Source organism: Bos grunniens, chromosome 7 (assembly GCF_055505025.1).
Source record: "Bos grunniens cultivar Pamir isolate PY7600 chromosome 7, Bosgru_T2T1.0, whole genome shotgun sequence".
Lineage (NCBI taxonomy): Eukaryota > Metazoa > Chordata > Mammalia > Artiodactyla > Bovidae > Bos > Bos grunniens.
The window spans coordinates 73,836,533-73,855,195 of record NC_141171.1 but is presented as its reverse complement, the minus strand read 5'-3'; the positions used below and the strand labels follow the sequence as shown (position 1 = coordinate 73,855,195).

At 36.1% G+C, this 18,663-nt stretch overlaps 1 protein-coding gene across 3 annotated transcripts in view; it reads right to left on the bottom strand.

Moving 5' to 3' along the window:
- GABRG2 (gamma-aminobutyric acid type A receptor subunit gamma2) overlaps positions 1-18,663 on the bottom strand; it is a 243,559-nt gene that overhangs the window by 73,593 nt on the left and 151,303 nt on the right. For all 3 annotated transcript variants that reach the window (XM_086413766.1, XM_086413764.1, XM_086413765.1), the window contains 2 exons: positions 18,081-18,163; positions 13,800-13,937 (listed from right to left, as the gene is read on the bottom strand). In XM_086413766.1, the coding sequence (XP_086269892.1) occupies positions 13,800-13,937; positions 18,081-18,163 (221 nt within the window). The remainder of the gene's footprint in view (positions 1-13,799; positions 13,938-18,080; positions 18,164-18,663) is intronic.

The window sequence follows — 18,663 nt, the reverse complement described above, 5'->3', positions numbered from 1 at the left end:
CATATAGCCACTATATGGAGAACAGTATGGAGATTCCTTTAAAAATTGGGAATAGAACTGCCATATGACCGAGCAATCCCACTGCTCGGCATGTACCCTGAGCAAATCAGAATTGAAAGAGGCACATATACCCCAGTGTTCATCGCAGTACTACTAACAATAGCTAGGACATGGAAGCAACCTTGAGGTCCATCGGTAGATGAATGGATAAAGAAGCTGTGGTACATATACACAATGGATTATGCCTCAGCTATGAAAGGGAAAGCATTTGAGTCAGTTCTAATGAGGTAGATAAAACTGAAGCCAATTATACAGAGTGAAGTAAGTCAGAAAGAGAAAGACAAATACTGTACATTAACATATATATATAGAATTTAGAAAGGTGGTACTGACAATCCTACATACAAAGCAGCAAAAGACACAAAGAAAAGAGTTTTGGACTCAGTGGGAGAAGGCAAGGGTAGGATGATTTGAGTGAATAGAACTGAAACATATACATTACCATATGTAAAATAGATGACCAGTGTGAGTTTGATACATGAAGCAAGGCATCCAAAGCCTGTGCTCTGGGAAAACCTAGAGGGATAGTGTGCAGAGGGGTGTGGGAGGGGGGTTTGGGTTGGGGGGGAACACATGTATACCTATGGCTGATTCATGTTGCTATATGGCAAAAATCATCACAGTATTGTAACGTAATTATCCTCCAGTTAAAATAAATTAATTTAAAAACAAAAGAAAATAAATTCAATAGGAAATCTTAAAATCAAAACATATCTTGGTGTTTACATTTTACTTAAGCTAAATTACTACCTATAGATATAATATTTCTTTCTATAAGTACTTTTTAATTCTTCAATGTTGATTTTCTATTAAAATTAATTCCAGTTTTTAGATCTACAAAAAAAAGAGTGGAGCAACTCAGAAAAATGAATATCATATATTAACACATATATGTGAAATATAGAAAAATGGTATAGATTATCTTATTTGCAAAGCAGAAATAGAGACACAGGTGTAGAGGTAGAGAACAAGTGTTTGGATACAAGGGGGCGGGAAGAACTGGGAGATTAAGACTGACATGTATATACTATTGATACCATGCACAAAATAAATAAAGAGAACCTGCTGTATAGGACAGGGAACTCTACTCATTCTCTGTGGTGACCTAATTGGGAAGGAAATCCAAGAAAAGAGGGGATATATATAAACACACAGCTGATTCACTTTGCAACTATACTCCAAAGAAAATTAATAGCCAAACAAGGAAATAGTAATTCAAGAAGAAAATCATATAGTCCTGAAAATACAACAGGGGGTGGTAGGAATTTTGTTAAAAGAGATCATGTGCCTCACCCACTGGGAGAAGTGAGAATTCAACTTTACCCAATCATTTTCAAATGCAAACAACAAGCTAGATATTTAGGGTATAAAGATGTTTCAATTTTCATACAAAATTTCTCAATTGTTCAATGTTGATGGAAATGAAATTTAACCCTGTCCATGTTTAATGATCTGCACTCTAGGTTAGATTTACAAAGAATTATTTTACCTCTTTGGAGTAATTACCCAAAGTCAAATTACAGTTGGTCTTAATCTTTCATATTTAGCCCTAAAATTTTATTTTTCTATCAATCTAATTCTATTCTCAGTCACTAACACTGGTAACAAGAAATCAAAAAATAAAATATAATCATTAGGCAGTTACAATTAGTGATTGGATTACATTATCTCTTTAGCAAGGAGGTATTGCAAAGCTCATGATTTACACATGGCCTTTTATATTTCAAAGCTCTTCAACTCTTAGTAGTGAACAATAGATATAATGATGAAATTCGAGATGCACAATGCTGTAAGTCACATGAGTAAAGGCAGATTAGAAATCATATTTGGAACCTATTTAGGTAAACTCAATTATCTACATTGAAACTTTCATCTTGTTATCAAGGTCATTTACTGTACTTCAGTATTCACAAGTAAAGTTACCATCTTATAGAGCTGATAGAAAAATGAATGAAAGTGAAAGTTGCTCAGTTGTGTCTGACTCTTTGCAACCCCATGGACTATGAAGACGATGGAATTCTCCAGGCCAGCATACTGGAGAGGATAGCCTTTCCCTTCTCGAGAGGATCTTCCTAACCCAGGGATTGAACCCAGGTCTCTCACATTGCAGGCGTATTCTTTACCAACTGACCTATCAGGGAAGCCCAAAGTGAAAATCACTCAGTTGTGTCCAACTCTTTGTGACCCCATGGACTGTAGTCTGCCAGGCTCCTCTGTCCATGAAATTCTCCAGGCCAGAATACTGAGTGAGTAGTCATTCCCTTCTCCAGGGAATCTTCCCAACCCAGGCAATCAAACCATTGCCTGGGTCTTCTGCATTGCAGGCGGATTCTTTACCATCTGAGCCACCAGGGAAACATGTTTATGGGAGAAGAACTAGAGAAAATGCTATTTTTTATTGTTTCCTTTTATCTCCCTAAGATATGGTATATAACAAGGAGTAGGTAATTTGGAAATGGATCAATTTAAAACATTTATTATGTGATTTATGTTAAATTTGAAATGTTGTCAGTTTTTGAATAGCAGAGACACCATACATAAAAGTAAACACAAAATAATATACTGAGTCATGTTTAATATATGGGTCAATTCTCTAGTCCTTGGGCTTTCCTGATCTCTTTCTGCTGCTCTGAAATGGATGAATAAAACCAGCTGTCCTTGATTTTCCAAAAGAGATGGATTACAGGAATGGCAAGAGAGAATAGTAAACAAATTCTGGTCAGCCCCAACTTGTAAACCCCCAAAATTCTTTTCAGGGTTATTATGTAATATAACGTTCTGTGACCTTCATAATGACCTCCTTTTGAAGAAAAGAAAGTAAATATAAAAAGAAAAAACATTCTTTTCCTCCATGCTATTTGACACCCTTTCCATTCCATGACATGCCTAGATTTGCAGATGTGCAATTCTGGGCAGCATTATTTTCTGAAAATGCAAAAATGAGATGAAGGAATTATTTGATTGCATCAAACAGAGTGAAAGGAACCTTCAATGATGTCTGTAGTCAGTCCTCCTCATTCACATTTTGGTATATTTTAAAATTATTTCATCTTTTACATTTACATGAGGACAGCAACTTAACAGGAGGGCTCCATTAGTTATATCATTCACATTGATGAAAGTGTCTTTTAAACATAGCAAAAGAATTTCAATTGAATTAGGAAATGCCATATCTTGGATAAAAATTAATGTTTTCTTGACCTGACTGGTTTTGATAGTCAGAATAAGATATTAGTCCTCAAAATTACTGTAAATAGTAGTCATGCAACCCTTCTATTATGCTTTTTTCTGATGATATTTTTCTGCAAGTAATATATTTACACAAATACACTGGATCCAATAGTTTATTAGTTAAGGCCAGATTTCCATGGTGACCCATAGGTTCATTCAGCGAGTGAATAATACCTTATAAGCAATAAATGTGTTTCTGAAAAAGGAAAATATATTGTCACTAAATTGTTTCTCACTTGAGGTTTTTGCTGTATGTAAATATAATTGCTATTCCTATAAGTTAAAACATTTTATTAATTCTGATATCAATACCTGTACATAGATCTCATATTATGTGTACTACTTTATTGCGTTGTCTTGGTAAACTTAGCTGTTATCAGGCTGAGGAATAATTTTTATCTTATTAATTCATCTCTTTTATCTTCTGTGCTTATAAGAGGTAGTGTGGTAAAAGTTTGGGATCTGGGTAAATAACTCTTACTGAATAGTCTTGAACAAATTACCTAGCCCTTCTAGATTTAAGCTGCTCCATCTGTCAACTGAGAAAAATATTACCTCTTTGAGAAGCTTGTTGTGAGAAAAACAATGATATCATGCATGCTAGAAAGTTGTAAAACCTACTGTCCCTTCCTAGCACACAACTGAGTGACACTTCCCAGCCAATTTGATCTCCATATTAACATACAGCTGGTTCTTGCCAATGGAATATAAGAAACGAAGTGTGTCACCCTGGAACCAAACAATTTTTCTTAGATTTTCTTCAATTTCCTATGCCTTCTCTATGCAGCCCCTCTCCACTTCTAAAATGCTATATCCTCACTAGGTACTGTCAGAGCAACCTTAGAATTAAAATTCCAACGTGGGATTTTTTTTTAATAGCTAAATTGTTTATAAATTGAGGTAGGGGCTTCCCAGGTGGCACTAGTGGTAAAGAACCCACCTGCTAATGCAGGTTAGACTTCAAAGATGCAGATTTGATTCCTGCATTGAAAAGATCAGCTGGAGGAGGACACAGCAACCCACTCCAGTATTCTTGCCTGGGGAATCCCATGGATAGAGGAGCCTGGCAAGCTGCAGTCATAGGGTCTCACAGAGTTGGACACAACTGAAGTGACTTAGCACACACGTATAGTTGATTTACAATACTATGCTAGCTTCTCATGTACAGTGATTTTGTTATATATATACATACATGCTGCTGCTGATGCTAAGTTGCTTCAGTTGTCTGACTGTGTGACCCCATAGACGGCAGCCCACCAGGCTCATCTATCCCTGGGATTCTCTAGGCAAGAATACTGGAGTGGGTTGCCATTTCCTTCTCTATATACATACATATATTAATATATCATAATATATATATTAATATAGATTCTTTTCCATATTCTTTCCCATTATAAATTATTACATGACATTGAATATAGTTCCCCATGCTATACAGTAGGACCTTGTTGTTTATCTATTTTATATATGGTAGTTTGTATCTGCTAATCTGAAACTACTAATTAATTCCTCCTCCACATTTTAACTTTGACAGCTAGAAGTTTGTTTTCCATGTCTGTGAGTGTTTCTGTTTTGTAAATAAGTTAATTGTTATCATATTTCAGGTTCCTCATGTAAGTGGTATCATATGGTACATGTCTTTCTATTTTAACTTATCTAACTTAGATGATCATCTTTAGGTCCATCCATGTTGCTACAAAATGCATGCTTTCATTCTATTTTACGGCTGAGTAACAACCCATTGTATATGTGGACCTCACCTTTTTTTTCCATTCATCTATTGATGGACATGCAGTTTGCTTCCATGTTTTGGCTATCATAAACAGTGCTGCAGTGAACACTGGGGTGCATGTAGATTTTCACATTAGAGTTTTCTCCAGATATACCCAAAAGTGGGACTGCTGGATCATACGGTAACTCTAATTTTAGTTTCTTAAGGAACCTTCATACGGTTAAGAACCTTCATACTGTTTTCCATGATAATTACACCAACTTGCATTCTAAAGTGGGATTTTTAAATGTAGTATATTAATTAGTTCAGTTCAGTTGCTCAGTCGTGTTCGACTTCACAACCCCATGGACTGTAGCACACCAGGCTTCCCTGCCCATCACCAACTCCCAGAGCTTGCTCAAACTCATGTCCATTGGGTCGGTGATGCCATCCAACCATCTCACCCTCTGTCATCCTCTTTTCCTCCTGCCTTCAATCTTTCCCAGTATCAGGGTCTTTTCCAATGAGTCAGTTCTTCACATCGGGTGGCCAAAGTATTGGAGTTTCAGCTTCAGTATATTAATATTCAGTATAAATACAATGTCATATCATTAATAACAGGTTTTTAAATGGAGTAGGAATGTCATCTTTTTTACATTAAAAGTCTAAAGGAGTATAATTTTGCATTTGACTCACTTTGTAAATGTTGAAAACTAGATGAAGCGAAACATTCTAGGAAAACATCAACTATAAAGAAAGTTGCTCCCACCCTGAGACATCTATAGTGTAACCTTGGTTATATCAAAGAGTATAAATTAGTCTAAGGACTTTAAAGAAACATCTAGTCAAATACATTATCTTTATAAATAAGGAATTTCCATCCCAGAAAGGACAAATGACTTCTCCTTGGCCATTCCTGGCCCAGCTCTCTTTACATAATGCATTCATTTTCCTCTCCTGAAACCAAAACTAATTTTCTAAATTGAAGGCTAAAAATACAAATCTTTTACTTTGCAGTCTTTCATACTGATTTAATTTGATACATTAGTAATTTGAAAAGCTTATTATTGACTAAAAAAATGGGCTCACAACTTAACTATGACTCAAAAACTGAAGACTGTCGGACTGGTGCTGAAGTTGTTTATTTCTTTTCTATCATTTAGATTTATTATTTTGTTCATTCCAATCTTCTTAATGGAAAAATTACCGTTAACTTTTTATGTTTTGATTTCCCTTTTTATTTCTCCCAAAATAGTTTACTTCAGTGATGAGTAGCTTTACATGTGTCTCCTTGGTTTGCCAAAGACATATAGATTAAAATACAGCCTAGAAAGTGGGAGCTATTTTTCTTTCTTCCTATTTGGAGAATTATCTGGCCAGTAGGTATATACTAATATAAGCAGAGAAGTTTAAACTTGAGCTTAGTATGAAGAAAAAATAGAGCATTGAGATCTGAAGTAGGTATAGCCCCTCCAAAAAACCTCAGGACAATCAAGGGAATGGTGGGAGAATAATGGGCAAGGTTTGAAGATATAGGGTGGATTACATACACTTTAGAAACCAAGCAATTAACATGAACTTCATCCACAGAGCTGGTTTTCTAAAACTGTGGTCTGCATACCACTCTTGAAAAGTAAGGTGAATTTAGCAGTTCATCTTTTAGCAGTTCAGTTTTTTTAATTTTAGCATTTATGCCTTTCTTCTAATAAGAATCAAGAAAACATAACTTGCACATGAAATCAAAGCCAGGAAAGGTGGATTAAAGACAAAAAGGAGGTAAGTAATATTTAAGGTAATGGGAATACCAAAAAATTATGAAACAATGATGTTTACATTTCTAAAGATGATACAGAAGATTTAATGGTTTTCTAGACTTAACAATGGCACCCCACTGCAGTACTCTTGCCTGGAAAATCCCATGGATGGAGGAACCTGGTAGGCTGCAGTCCATGGGGTCGCACAGAGTCGGACACGACTGACGCGACTTAGCAGCAGCAGCAGACTTAACATGGTGATCATTTTGAAATGTGTAGAAATATCAAATCACTGTATTGTGTACAAGGAACTAACATAGTGTTGTAGGGCAATTATACTTTAAAAACAAACAGCTCAAAAAAAAAAGAGCTATTTGTGGTTACTAGAAGTGGGAGAAGGAAGAATTGGATGAATGTAGCCAAAAGGTACAAACTTTCAGCCATAAGATAAGTAAGTACTAGACATATAATGTACAACATGACAAATACAATTAACACTAAGTAAGAAAGTAAGTGTTAGTCGCTCAGTCATGCCCGACTCTTTGCAACCCCATGAACTGCAGCCCACCAGGCTCCTCTGTCCGTGAGATTTTCCAGGCAAGGATACTGGAGTGGGTTGCCATTTATATGTTAATTATAGAACACAAAAACAAGTTATATTTACAAGAGAGTAAATCCTTTGAGTTCTCATCACAAGAAAAAAATTTTGTTTTCTGTTTATTTATCATCTATATGAAATGATTGATGTTCACTAAAGTCATTAGGATAATCATTTCATTTCATAATCTATTTACAGTAAATCATTATGCTGTATACCTTAAACCTATACAGTGTATGCTCAGTCACTCAGTTATATCCACTCTTTGCGACTCCATGCACTATAGCTCCCCAGGCTTCCCTAATGGAATTTTCCAGGCAAGAATACTGGAGTGGGTTGCCATTTCCCTCTCCAGGGGATCTTCCCAACCCAGGGATAGAACCTGTGCCTCTGGCATCTCCTGCATTGAAAGGCAGTTTCTTTACCATTGGGCCACCTGAGAAGCCCTAAACTTACACAGTTCTGTATGTCAATTTTATCTCAGTAAAACTAGAAGAAAGAAGATTCAACATTTTTCAAATGTAGGAACAACATGATATATTTCTTTTTGATTTATAATAATGGAATCCCAATGAATGGAATCCCAAGAATGTAGGTTCCCCTAAGAAACTCATTTACCTATTTTTCTAGCCCACATTTCAAAATACTAACATTAGGAATAAAGCCTTGCTTGATACCACATAGATATCACACAGATATCACATAGATAATATCACATAGATAATCTGGTGAACTGGCCATGGCAATGTGACTAGAAAAAACAAGATCTCCAACTTCAAAGTAAACAATGAGTAATGGAAAAAATAAGAGAGTTCTGAATTGCTTATTTGAGATAAATTTTATGGCTTTATCAATATAATTGTCACAAGCAATCCATTTTATAATTACCTACAAATCAACAATTCTAAGCAAACCACCAGGCTAATAGCATCATGGATACAAAGATGATTATAAGAAGGCTTCCACTGGGAAGACTAATTGGAGTGAGAGGGCAGAAAAGAGGGAACAACTGTCCAAAAAAAAAAAAAAAAGGCAGAAATTATGTTTTTATAAGGTGGGTGAAGGAGAGGGAAATGGCAACCCACTCCAGTGTTCTTGCCTGCAGAATCCCAGGGACGGGAGAGCCTGATGGGCTGCCGTCTATGGGGTCGCACAGAGTTGGACACGACTGAAGCGACTTAGCAGCAGCAGTAGTAAGGTGGGTGAAAATGCTCTGAATTTGATAATGATGATGGTGCTCTCTATTTAATGAGTCCTTTCTATGTGTTAGGCACAGTTTTAAGTATTTATAATGGATTATTTTACTTATTCCTGAGAGTAACCCTGTAACATTGACGATATTAAACTTTGATATATTCTATAATGTATACAAATCAATGTTGAAACCTCAGCTGCCGGCTCTAAGAGTGCACATTCTTAAAAACTGCTCCAGGTTGTTTGGGCATTACCATCTGTAAAGCCCTCATCAAAGAGAAACCGTTTATTTATGTTTTAAATTCATAAAGAAAGTATGGGTGAGCTGACAAGCCACTCAAAAGAGAAAAGATTAAAATTCAACGTGTATATAGGATTGGCTATTTATATTCAGGAAAACATGGACGGAGTAGTTCTGTTACCAGCCGAGAAATTATAAAAACCAAGCTGGAAAATTCCCAAGATCTCAGGGGCTTATATATCAGGAACAAAGTTTATTGTTGTTGTCATTTAGTCACTAAGTCATGTCTGACTCTTTTTCGACCCCATGGACTAGAGCCTGACGGCTCCTCTGTCCATGACCTTTTCCCAGCAAGAATACGAATGTGGGTTGCCATTTCCTTCTCCAAGGGATCTTCCCAATCCAGGGATTGAACCTGCGTCTCCTGCCTTGGCAGGAGGATTTTTTTTTTTTACTACTGAGCCACCAGGGAAGCCCATTATAGCTTGTGCTTAATTGAATCTCCTGAATTCTTGGGATATGAGGAAAGTCGTGGTTCAGAAAGACTCACTGGGCCACAGTGCAAATAAAAATAGTGCAGTGACTAAGAGCATGAGTCTGAAAGCAAACCACCTGAATTCATGTCCCAGCTGCCATATCTGATCCCTGTAATAAACGAACCCCTAGAATTCTATTTCCTTATCCACAGTGGTACCCTCAGTGTTAATGACACTAAATATGACTGTAGTTATAAGAATTAAAGTAGGTCATTTATATAAAATGTTTGCTATGGTACATGTAGTTAGTGCTCAGTAAGTGCTAGCTTTTATGATTAATGTATAAAGGATAGGCTGTAGGAAAGAGACTGACAGCAGGAACATAGTTTAATAGGCTCCCAACACAGTCCAGATGAGAAAAGATAAAATCGTGAACTAGGACAGTGGCAGTGGCAATGGAAAAGAGGACAGTTACACAAGATATTTCAGAGGGCTAAGTGCCTTCGTGATTCATTAGATGTGGGAGGCAGACATGTGACTCTGAGTGTTCACGCCTGGCTCACTGGGACAATGATGGTGCTGTTACCAGATATAGAACAATCAGGAAGAGATGGTTTGCAGAGAAATCATGGATCCAGAATCTATTTTGATGTATTGATTATGGATTGTAAGTATTCTTCAAGCCTTATCAATCCACCACCAAGGCAATATTTTTCTCAAGAGTAATGCAGATAAATGATAAAGATGATTCAGGTGGTGTATACAGAATTATCACACAGCATTGAATTATATGTAAGAAAATTCCTTCCTGCTTCTTCTATTCTTCAGTTTAAATCAAAGAAGTGTTTTATTTTGATGCTGTTTATCTTTTCCCTTTTCTCTATCTTTTCTAACATATTCAGAGTCTGGGAAACACAAATATGTGCACTTAAAATTTAAGAGCATTTCTTTATTTTTCATTATATTAATCAATTTCTATTCATGTCAAATGTTTCTGGTTTTCCAATTATGGTCCTAATATGAACTTCCCTTTTAAAAATTCATTTTATTAATAACAAGGAATCAATTTAAAGAAAAAAAATACTAAGGAACCCACAGAATAATCATTACTTTGATATAACAAAATCATGAAAGGTGAACTTGAATGAGAGAATGTTAGAAATCCATACAGTAAACTAGACCAAATTTTAGGTAATATTCTTGCCTAGTTTTGATAGTTTTCTCAAAAGAAGACACATTTGCTGTAAATCTAAGAGAAAACCACATTGTTTGTAACAACCAGCATTCAAAAAATCTATAACTGTGATCTTCTGATAACTTCCCAAGAAAGTTGTTAATGTAACTTCTTTGTAGGTATCAACTAGTTATGGAGCAATGCTTTGAAGATAAGAATGACATCAGAAATAAAACAAAGTAACACACAGACTTTTGATCATTACACAGTCAACTATTACAAGAATCAAGATGCCCCTCAGCATTGGTGTTTCCTTTTTCTTAACAGAGGCAATTGAAATGGTACCGCACACAAAAAAACAAACCAGCAAGAACTGGGAGTGGACAAAAAGACCAAGATGGAGGCTAACTCCCATATTAAATTTCATAAGGAATTGATGCAATCAATTAAATGGTGCTATTCAATATCAACTCTGATATCAATACAGGTTTGCTTTGATTTTTCTAGGAAGAAAAATAGTTCAGTGATGCCTTGATAAATTTTCTTGTCATGCTTTAAGTAAACAGATTATTTTCTTTTGGAAGTATCTCTTATTAGACAGTAAATACTCATTATTCTCAGTATGAGACTTTGGGGAGGGGTGATATTAAACCCTATGATATCAAATCAACACTTCCCTGACCATTAGTTGGTTTTAAGGCCATTCTGGGCTCAAATGACTAAACAAAAAATCTGCTAGTCATAAGTTTGTGGGTTCTGTTTTAGGGTGCTATAATAACTATAGAGATATGAATACACAGCAGAATTTAACACCCTTTTTCTTGTTCTGGAAGCATGCAGACTTAGAGAATATTTTTACATATGTTCTTTCACAGATGGAAGACCTGTTCTAAGACAATCCTGAATCTGTTAATGGGGACCAAAATAAGGACTGTTCTAGTACTTGATGGTCAGGATTTCCAGTGAATAAGAGAACATAAGGCCACATTTTTAAAAATAGACTAGAGCAGTTCTTGATTTTCTTTTGGATTCTATTTGCTGCTTAAGAGTTTTTTTTTTTTTTTTTTTTTTAAGAAAGCTGAAAATGCCAAAAACAATATTAGGGCCAGATAGCTTTGATTTAAAGGATGGTATTTATGAAGGTAGAATCTTAAATTCCCATGTTTGTCTAGGTTTTTGTTTCTTTCTGTACCATAGACCAAAGCTTTTTAGTCAACACAAAACTATCTCCTATGAATTTCAGGGGAAGAAAAATTAGTATGTATAAATAAATAATCAGAAAGCAACTTAAGGAAACAAATATAAAAAGATATATCTTAATAGATGGTAAGTTGTGAACACAATGTTTATATTTGAAATTAGGACATATTTAAATTCACATAGCTTTAAAAAGGAGTAGCTGGAGTAATTTTTATGGAGTTTGTACTTAGCATTGCAAAGGGTTTGTATGAACCTATACCCACCCGTGAGATAGATGTGGTCTAGAAATATGTCTGATTTGTCCCACATGTTTTTAATACTGTTAAAATTATGATAGTTGATATAAGATTATAGAGTTTTAGTTTTTCTTGAAAAAACTGAAGCCCTGACCACATTAGGCCCCAGACATACTTGATAATTCTAATCAATATTATTAGGCACTACTACTTACTGAATGTTCACTGCCAGGTTTTATTCTAAGCATTTTATCTTTTATTTTCATACATGCAATATGCCTATGAGGCAGATCTTTTTGTGCACACTGTTTCTCTGAGAAAGCTGGTCTCCTGAGACATTCAGTAAATTCTTAAAATTTGTAGCTGGTAACTGATGGAGTTGAGATTTGAACCCAGGCCTGTTTGACACCAAAACCCAGTCCCTTATTCACAATGAGCCAGTTTAAACCATTTCATTACTGAATAGGGAATTAGTCCATATATACTATGGTGACTTTTCTTCATTTTTGTAAAGTTAATCTTCCTCGTGATATTTTTTAATATAAATTTATTTCACTTGGAGGCTAATTACTTTACAATACTGTATTGGTTTTGCTATACATTGACATGAATCCTCCACAGGTGTACATGTGTTCCCCATCCTGAACCCCCCTTCCACCTCCCTCCCCATACCATCCCTCTGGGTCATCTCAGTGCACCAGCCCCGAGCATCCTGTACCATGCCTTGAACCTGGACTAGCAATTCATTTCACATATGATAATATACATGTTTCAATACCATTTTCCCAAATCATCCTACCCTCACCCTCTCCCACAGAGTCCAAAAGACTGTTCTATACATCTGTGTCTCTTTTGCTGTCTTGCATACAGGGTTACCATCTTTCTAAATTCCATATATATGCATTAGTATTACTGTATTGGTGTTTTTCTTTCTGGCTTACTTCACTCTGTATAATAGGCTCCAGTTGTATCTACCTTCTTAGAACTGATTCAAATGTATCCTTTTTAATGGCTGAGTAATACTCCATTTTGTATATGTACCACAGCTTTCTTATCCATTTGTCTGCTGATGGACATCTAGGTTGCTTCCATGTCCTGGCTATTATAAACAGTGCTGCAATGAACATTGGGGTACATGTGTCTCTTTTGATTCTAGTTTCCTCGGTGTGTATGCCCAGCAGCGGGATTGCTGGGTCGTATGGCAGCTCTATTTTCACACTGTTCTCCATAGTGGCTGTACTGGTTTGCATTCCCACCAACAGTGTAAGAGGGTTCCCTTTTCTCTACACCGTCTCCAGCATTTATTGCTTGTAGACTTTTGGATCACAGCCATTCTGACTGGCGTGAAATGGTACTTCATTGTGGTTTTGATTTGCATTTCTCCAATAATGAGTGATGTTCAGCATCTTTTCATGTGTTTGTTAGCCATCTGTATATCTTCTTTGGAGAAATGTCTGTTTAGTTCTTTGGCCCATTTTTTGATTGGGTCATTTATTTTTCTGGAATTGAGATGCAAGAGTTGCTTGTATATTTTTGAGACTAATTCTTTGTCAGTTGCTTCATTTCCATGTGATATTTTAAATGCAGCTATTTCAATATATTATGAAACATATTTCTTAAAAGAAACATTATATCTATGCCTAATAAATATTTTCTTCTTTTTAAATAATAGACATTGATTTTTCTAAAGGAAATTAAGCAAATGATTTACTTATCCAATTTGAATCTAACTTGCTTTAAATTGATAAAATCCATTTATGTTTATGTATCATGCTAGAATACCAATTATAGTTGTCTCTAGTAAATTAAGACATTTAGTTGGCTGAATATCATTTCTAGACAAGTACTGAAAGCTTCTAAATCATTTATACCAGAATTTAAACTCTGGAAAGGTCATTTAAAATTATTTTCAAGTGCATCTTACCAGAAGTCGTCTTCACTACTTCAGTGGTATTTCTCAGTCCAACAAATGAAAATTGATAAAGTCTCCAAGACCTTGTGTCACCCACTTCAACAGAACTACGCTTCCACTGATAGACAATTTCTTCACGTGGATAGCCATCTGCCATGAGATAGGAAACATATTTAAAATTATTAAAAATGAATATACGTAGCAACCACTTTCTATGAACAACACACTGAGGGAAATAACCAAAGAAATAGTTGTGACTTGGATGATGATCCTGTATTAAAGAGCATTCAGTTCAGTTCAGTCACTCAGTCGTGTCAACTATTTGTGACCCTATGGACTGCAACATGTCAGGCTTCCCTGTCCATCACCAACACCCAGAGCTCAAACTCATGTCCATTGAGTCAGTGATACCACCCAACCATCTCATCCTCTGTCATCCCCTTCTTCTCCTGCCTTCAATCTTTCCCAGCATCACGGTCTTTTCAAATGAGTTAGCTCTTCACGTCAGGTGGCCAAAGTATTGGAATTTCAGCTTCAACATCAGTCCTTCCAATGAATATTTAGGACTGATTTCCTTTAGGATGGACTGGTTGGATCTCATTGCAGTCCAAGGGATTGTCAAGAGTCTTCTCCAACACCACATTACAGGAGAGAAAATATATATCCTAACAGGGAAATCAGATTTTAAAATCATGAGGTCAAAATTACCTGTGAAAAGCATGTAAACTGAGTATAAGGTATACTAAACAGAGTTTGTATATACTATATGAATACTTCATATTGTCTGGGGTAAGATATAAATAGCATATAATAAATACTATATACTATCAGTTCAGTTCAGCAGTGGCTCATCATGTCTGACTCTTTGCAACCCCATGAACTGCAGCATGCCAGGCCTCCCTCTCCATCACCAACTCCCAGAGTTCATCCAAACCCATGTCCATTGAGTCGGTGATGTCATCCAACCATCTCATCTTCTGTTGTCCCCTTCTTCTCCTGCCCTCCATCTTTCCCAGCATCAGGGTCTTTTCAAATGAATCAGTGCTTTGCATCAGGTGGCCAAACTATTAGAGTTTCAGCTTCAGCATCAGTCCTTCCAATGAACACCCAGGACTGATTTCCTTTAGGATGGACTGGTTGGATCTCCTTGCAGTCCAAGGGACTCTCAACAGTCTTCTCCAACACCACAGTTCAAAAGCATCAATTCTTTGACACTCAGCTTTCTTCACAGTCCAACTCTCACATCCATGCATGACCACTGGAAAAACCATAGCCTTGACTAGACGGACCTTTGTTGACAAAGTAATGTCCCTGCTTCTTAATATGCTGTCTAGGTTGGTCATAACTTTCCTTTCAAGGAATAAGCATCTTTTAATTTCATAGCTGCAATCACCATCTGCAGTGATTTTGGAGCCCAGAATAATAAAGTCAGCTTCTGTTTCCACTGTTTCCCCACCTATTTCCCATGAAGTGATGGGACCAGATGCCATGATCTTAGTTTTCTGAGTGTTGAGCTTTAAGACAACTTTTTCACTCTCCTCTCACTACATATGCAGGATAATATTTACAGTGAAAGGGACTCAAAAGGGTGAGATTTTGAGTCACGTAGAAATAGAAAATAATGGAGGAAGAAGTATCTAGGATGTCCCCGATGGCTCAGTGGTAAAGAATATGCTTGCTATGCATGAGATGTGGCAGAAGCCACAGGTTCAGTCCCTGGGTGGAAGGAAAGCAGATTCAAATCCCTGTCCAGGGCATGTCCTTGGAGTAGAAGGAAAAAATTACTTCAACTATTTATATTATTCTCACACTCAATTTGTTGAGGCTTCTTTTTAATATACAACTATAACTAAAAGTAGTAAGTAGAAATGCCAAGGGGAAGATACCTATGAGAACTATATCGATTCTTTAAGGTTCAGTCATGTTCAGCCAAAACAACAGAAGGCAATCATGAAACAAATGTTACACGGATAATGTAGTGATCAATAGTACCTTTTCCTTGTTTACCTTTTCCATAATACCCTAGACAAGTTTCTTAATTTTTCTCCTAAGTTATTTGTTCACCTATGGGTGTACTTACATGGGGGTGATTGTACTTATTTTGTGGAATTGCTTTTCAATATGTATTTGTTGAATGGATAAACATTATTATTAAGTAAAGTGTAGGGTAAACTCAAGTAAAATAGCCCATAAAAGTAGAAATCTTCTCCACTGTATATCTTCTAATAATTCTGTGGAAAGGTAAGTTTTGACTATGGAATAAAATCCCTTGTCTCTTTTATTCTTTGGTTTTGGTCCAACTTTTTGTCCACTATATTAATTAATTTAAAAGAAAGAAAGAAAGCAGGTTGCTATTGAGAGGGCAGTGGCGGGTGGTAGGGCAGGATGTGATGAAAACTGAGAATTTAAGGAATATTAATATAATAATATTATTCCTGATAATATTAAGGAACTTCCTATGGAGAATATGTTGGTGATTGAATTGTTTTGATAGCAATAAGTAATACTAAGTTGATTTTGGGCTCAGAAGACAATTGTCAATCAGCACCCCAATGGCATAGAGATCACTGTTTCTTAAGTTTTATCTAACTCAGGAGAGGAGTAGTCTCAGTTGGAAAATTAAAAGAAAATAAATACCATATCCTAAGCCTTAGGGGAGTTTTCACTTAAAAATAGTCTATCCTTGGACAAGGTAAAACATATGAAATAAGATTTATAATGAGAACTTTTCTCAATATATATAAAATATACAATGAATTTTTTCTTTGGTGCCCTTTGTTTTGCTTTTTTTGTTTTGTTTTTTGTTTCCCTCTGGAAATGTTTGTCAAAACAGGTGACTGTTTTTCTAATCTTTTTTTGAAAGTATTGTTATTATGATTCAGTTTCTTTTTAGGCATCTCCGTTACTCCCTGGCTGATAAATTGTACATACATTAAATTTTTAAAATTCATACTTTTTCATTCTACACAATATACACAATTGACAGTTCAGAAATAAGGAGGAGGTAAGCAATCTAACATGAATACAGAACAAATAGTCAGGCACATGTGGGAAAAAATGAGGCTTGTTTTTGATTTAGGCAGGAAATACCTATGAAGGTTACTAAAGCTTAATTCCTTCTAGAATCATCAAGGATCTTCTTGCTATTGGCTATTATCTCATGATAATAATAATAATAAAATAATACAGCTACTGATTGAATCTTATTATGTGTGAGGTAGCATAGGCTTTTTACATATATTATATGAACAAAACAATATTGAGGTGAGGCAGGTCTTATAATCTCTATGGACACCTGTGTTGTGGACTCATTGAGAGATTTAGTAATTTGTTCAAATCTATAATGTTGGGTTCGGGATTTTAACTGAACCCAATAGGGCTTCCCTGATGACTTAGTTGGTTAAGAATCTGCCTGCAATGCAGGAGACCCTGGTTCGATTCCTGGGTCAGGAAGATCCCCTGGAGAAGGGATAGGCTACCCACTCCAGTATTCTGGCCTAGAGAATTCCATGGACAGTCCATGGGGTCACAAAGAGTTGGACATGACTGAGCAACTTTCACTTTCACATGACCCCCAAATCAGTCTTTTGCTCACTGGCAGATAACTAGTTTTAGATATTACTAGAACTCCAGATGGAGGATGTAATTTTCAATTTTGTTATTTTGCTGTTTTTGTTCATTTGCTCAGTCATGTTCAACTCTTTGCAACTCCGTGGTCTGTAGCCCTCTGGGTTCCTTAGTCCATGAAATTCTCCAGGCAAGAATGCTGGAGTGGGTAGCCATTCCCTTCTCCAGAGTATCTTCCCAACCCAGGGATCAAACCAAAGTCTCCTGCACTGAAGGCAGATTCTTTACTATCTTAGCCACCAGGGAAGCCAACATAGGGAGAAAACAACTAACAAATATCCTGCTAATCTTTTCTGGGTCCATGGAGGGAGTGATATTCAGTTCAGTTCAGTTCAGTCACTCAGTCGTGTCCGACTCTTTGCAACCCCATCAATTGCAGCACCTCTTTCTATTGAGACAAGGCCAGGCTTTACAATCCTTCCCAACACAGTCATTCAGGAACCCACTGCCAATTTATTCCAAGTTTATGCCCCAATGAAGTCTATTTGTAATTTCTGATAAAATAGATCCCTTTTTTAATGATGAAAGGGATTATCAGAATCTTCAAAGTCAACAACACTGCATAATGCAATTTTGCGTTCTCTAAGTTTCCCAATGAATTGGTATCGCAGTGAGAAAGACTACTGGTGAGAGGGGATACAGAATATAGAATGAGTAATTACTTACAACTGGAGAATTCCAGGGGGCAGGAATGTTCATCCATTGGAAAATTGTGCAACTGTAACTGGCACTCAGCATCAATTGTCAGTCTAAGTAGAAAGATATGATACAAAGGTTTTAGACAGTTTAAAAAATTTTAAATATGTATTAGCACTTTCTAATGACCATTCATTTTTATTCCTGGACAGTATCTCACCCATTCTTACTGATAATACAAGGTGATCCTCACTGAAGTCCAGGATAAAATTGTGTAAGACTTAATGTCCATTTATTTTCCCAGACTAAACAATAAATTCTCACTGACCTCAACTTCACTTATTCAGTACTTATTATCCCATATTTTTTTTGGCAAACTAACTGCACACATGGGATTGCTCAGTGAATTCACTTAACTTACTTAATAGAACAAACTCTTTTAAGAACTTAAGCTCATTTACTGTTTGCATGTAAATGAATGCAGATAATTCTCAGAACTTATCTGATAATTACAGCAGAACCTTCTGCGTGTAAGTACTTGTTAGCTGTTATATTTAAATTACTATATGTGAGTTTAAAAATACCTGTGTTTCACAACAGAGTATTAAGCGTT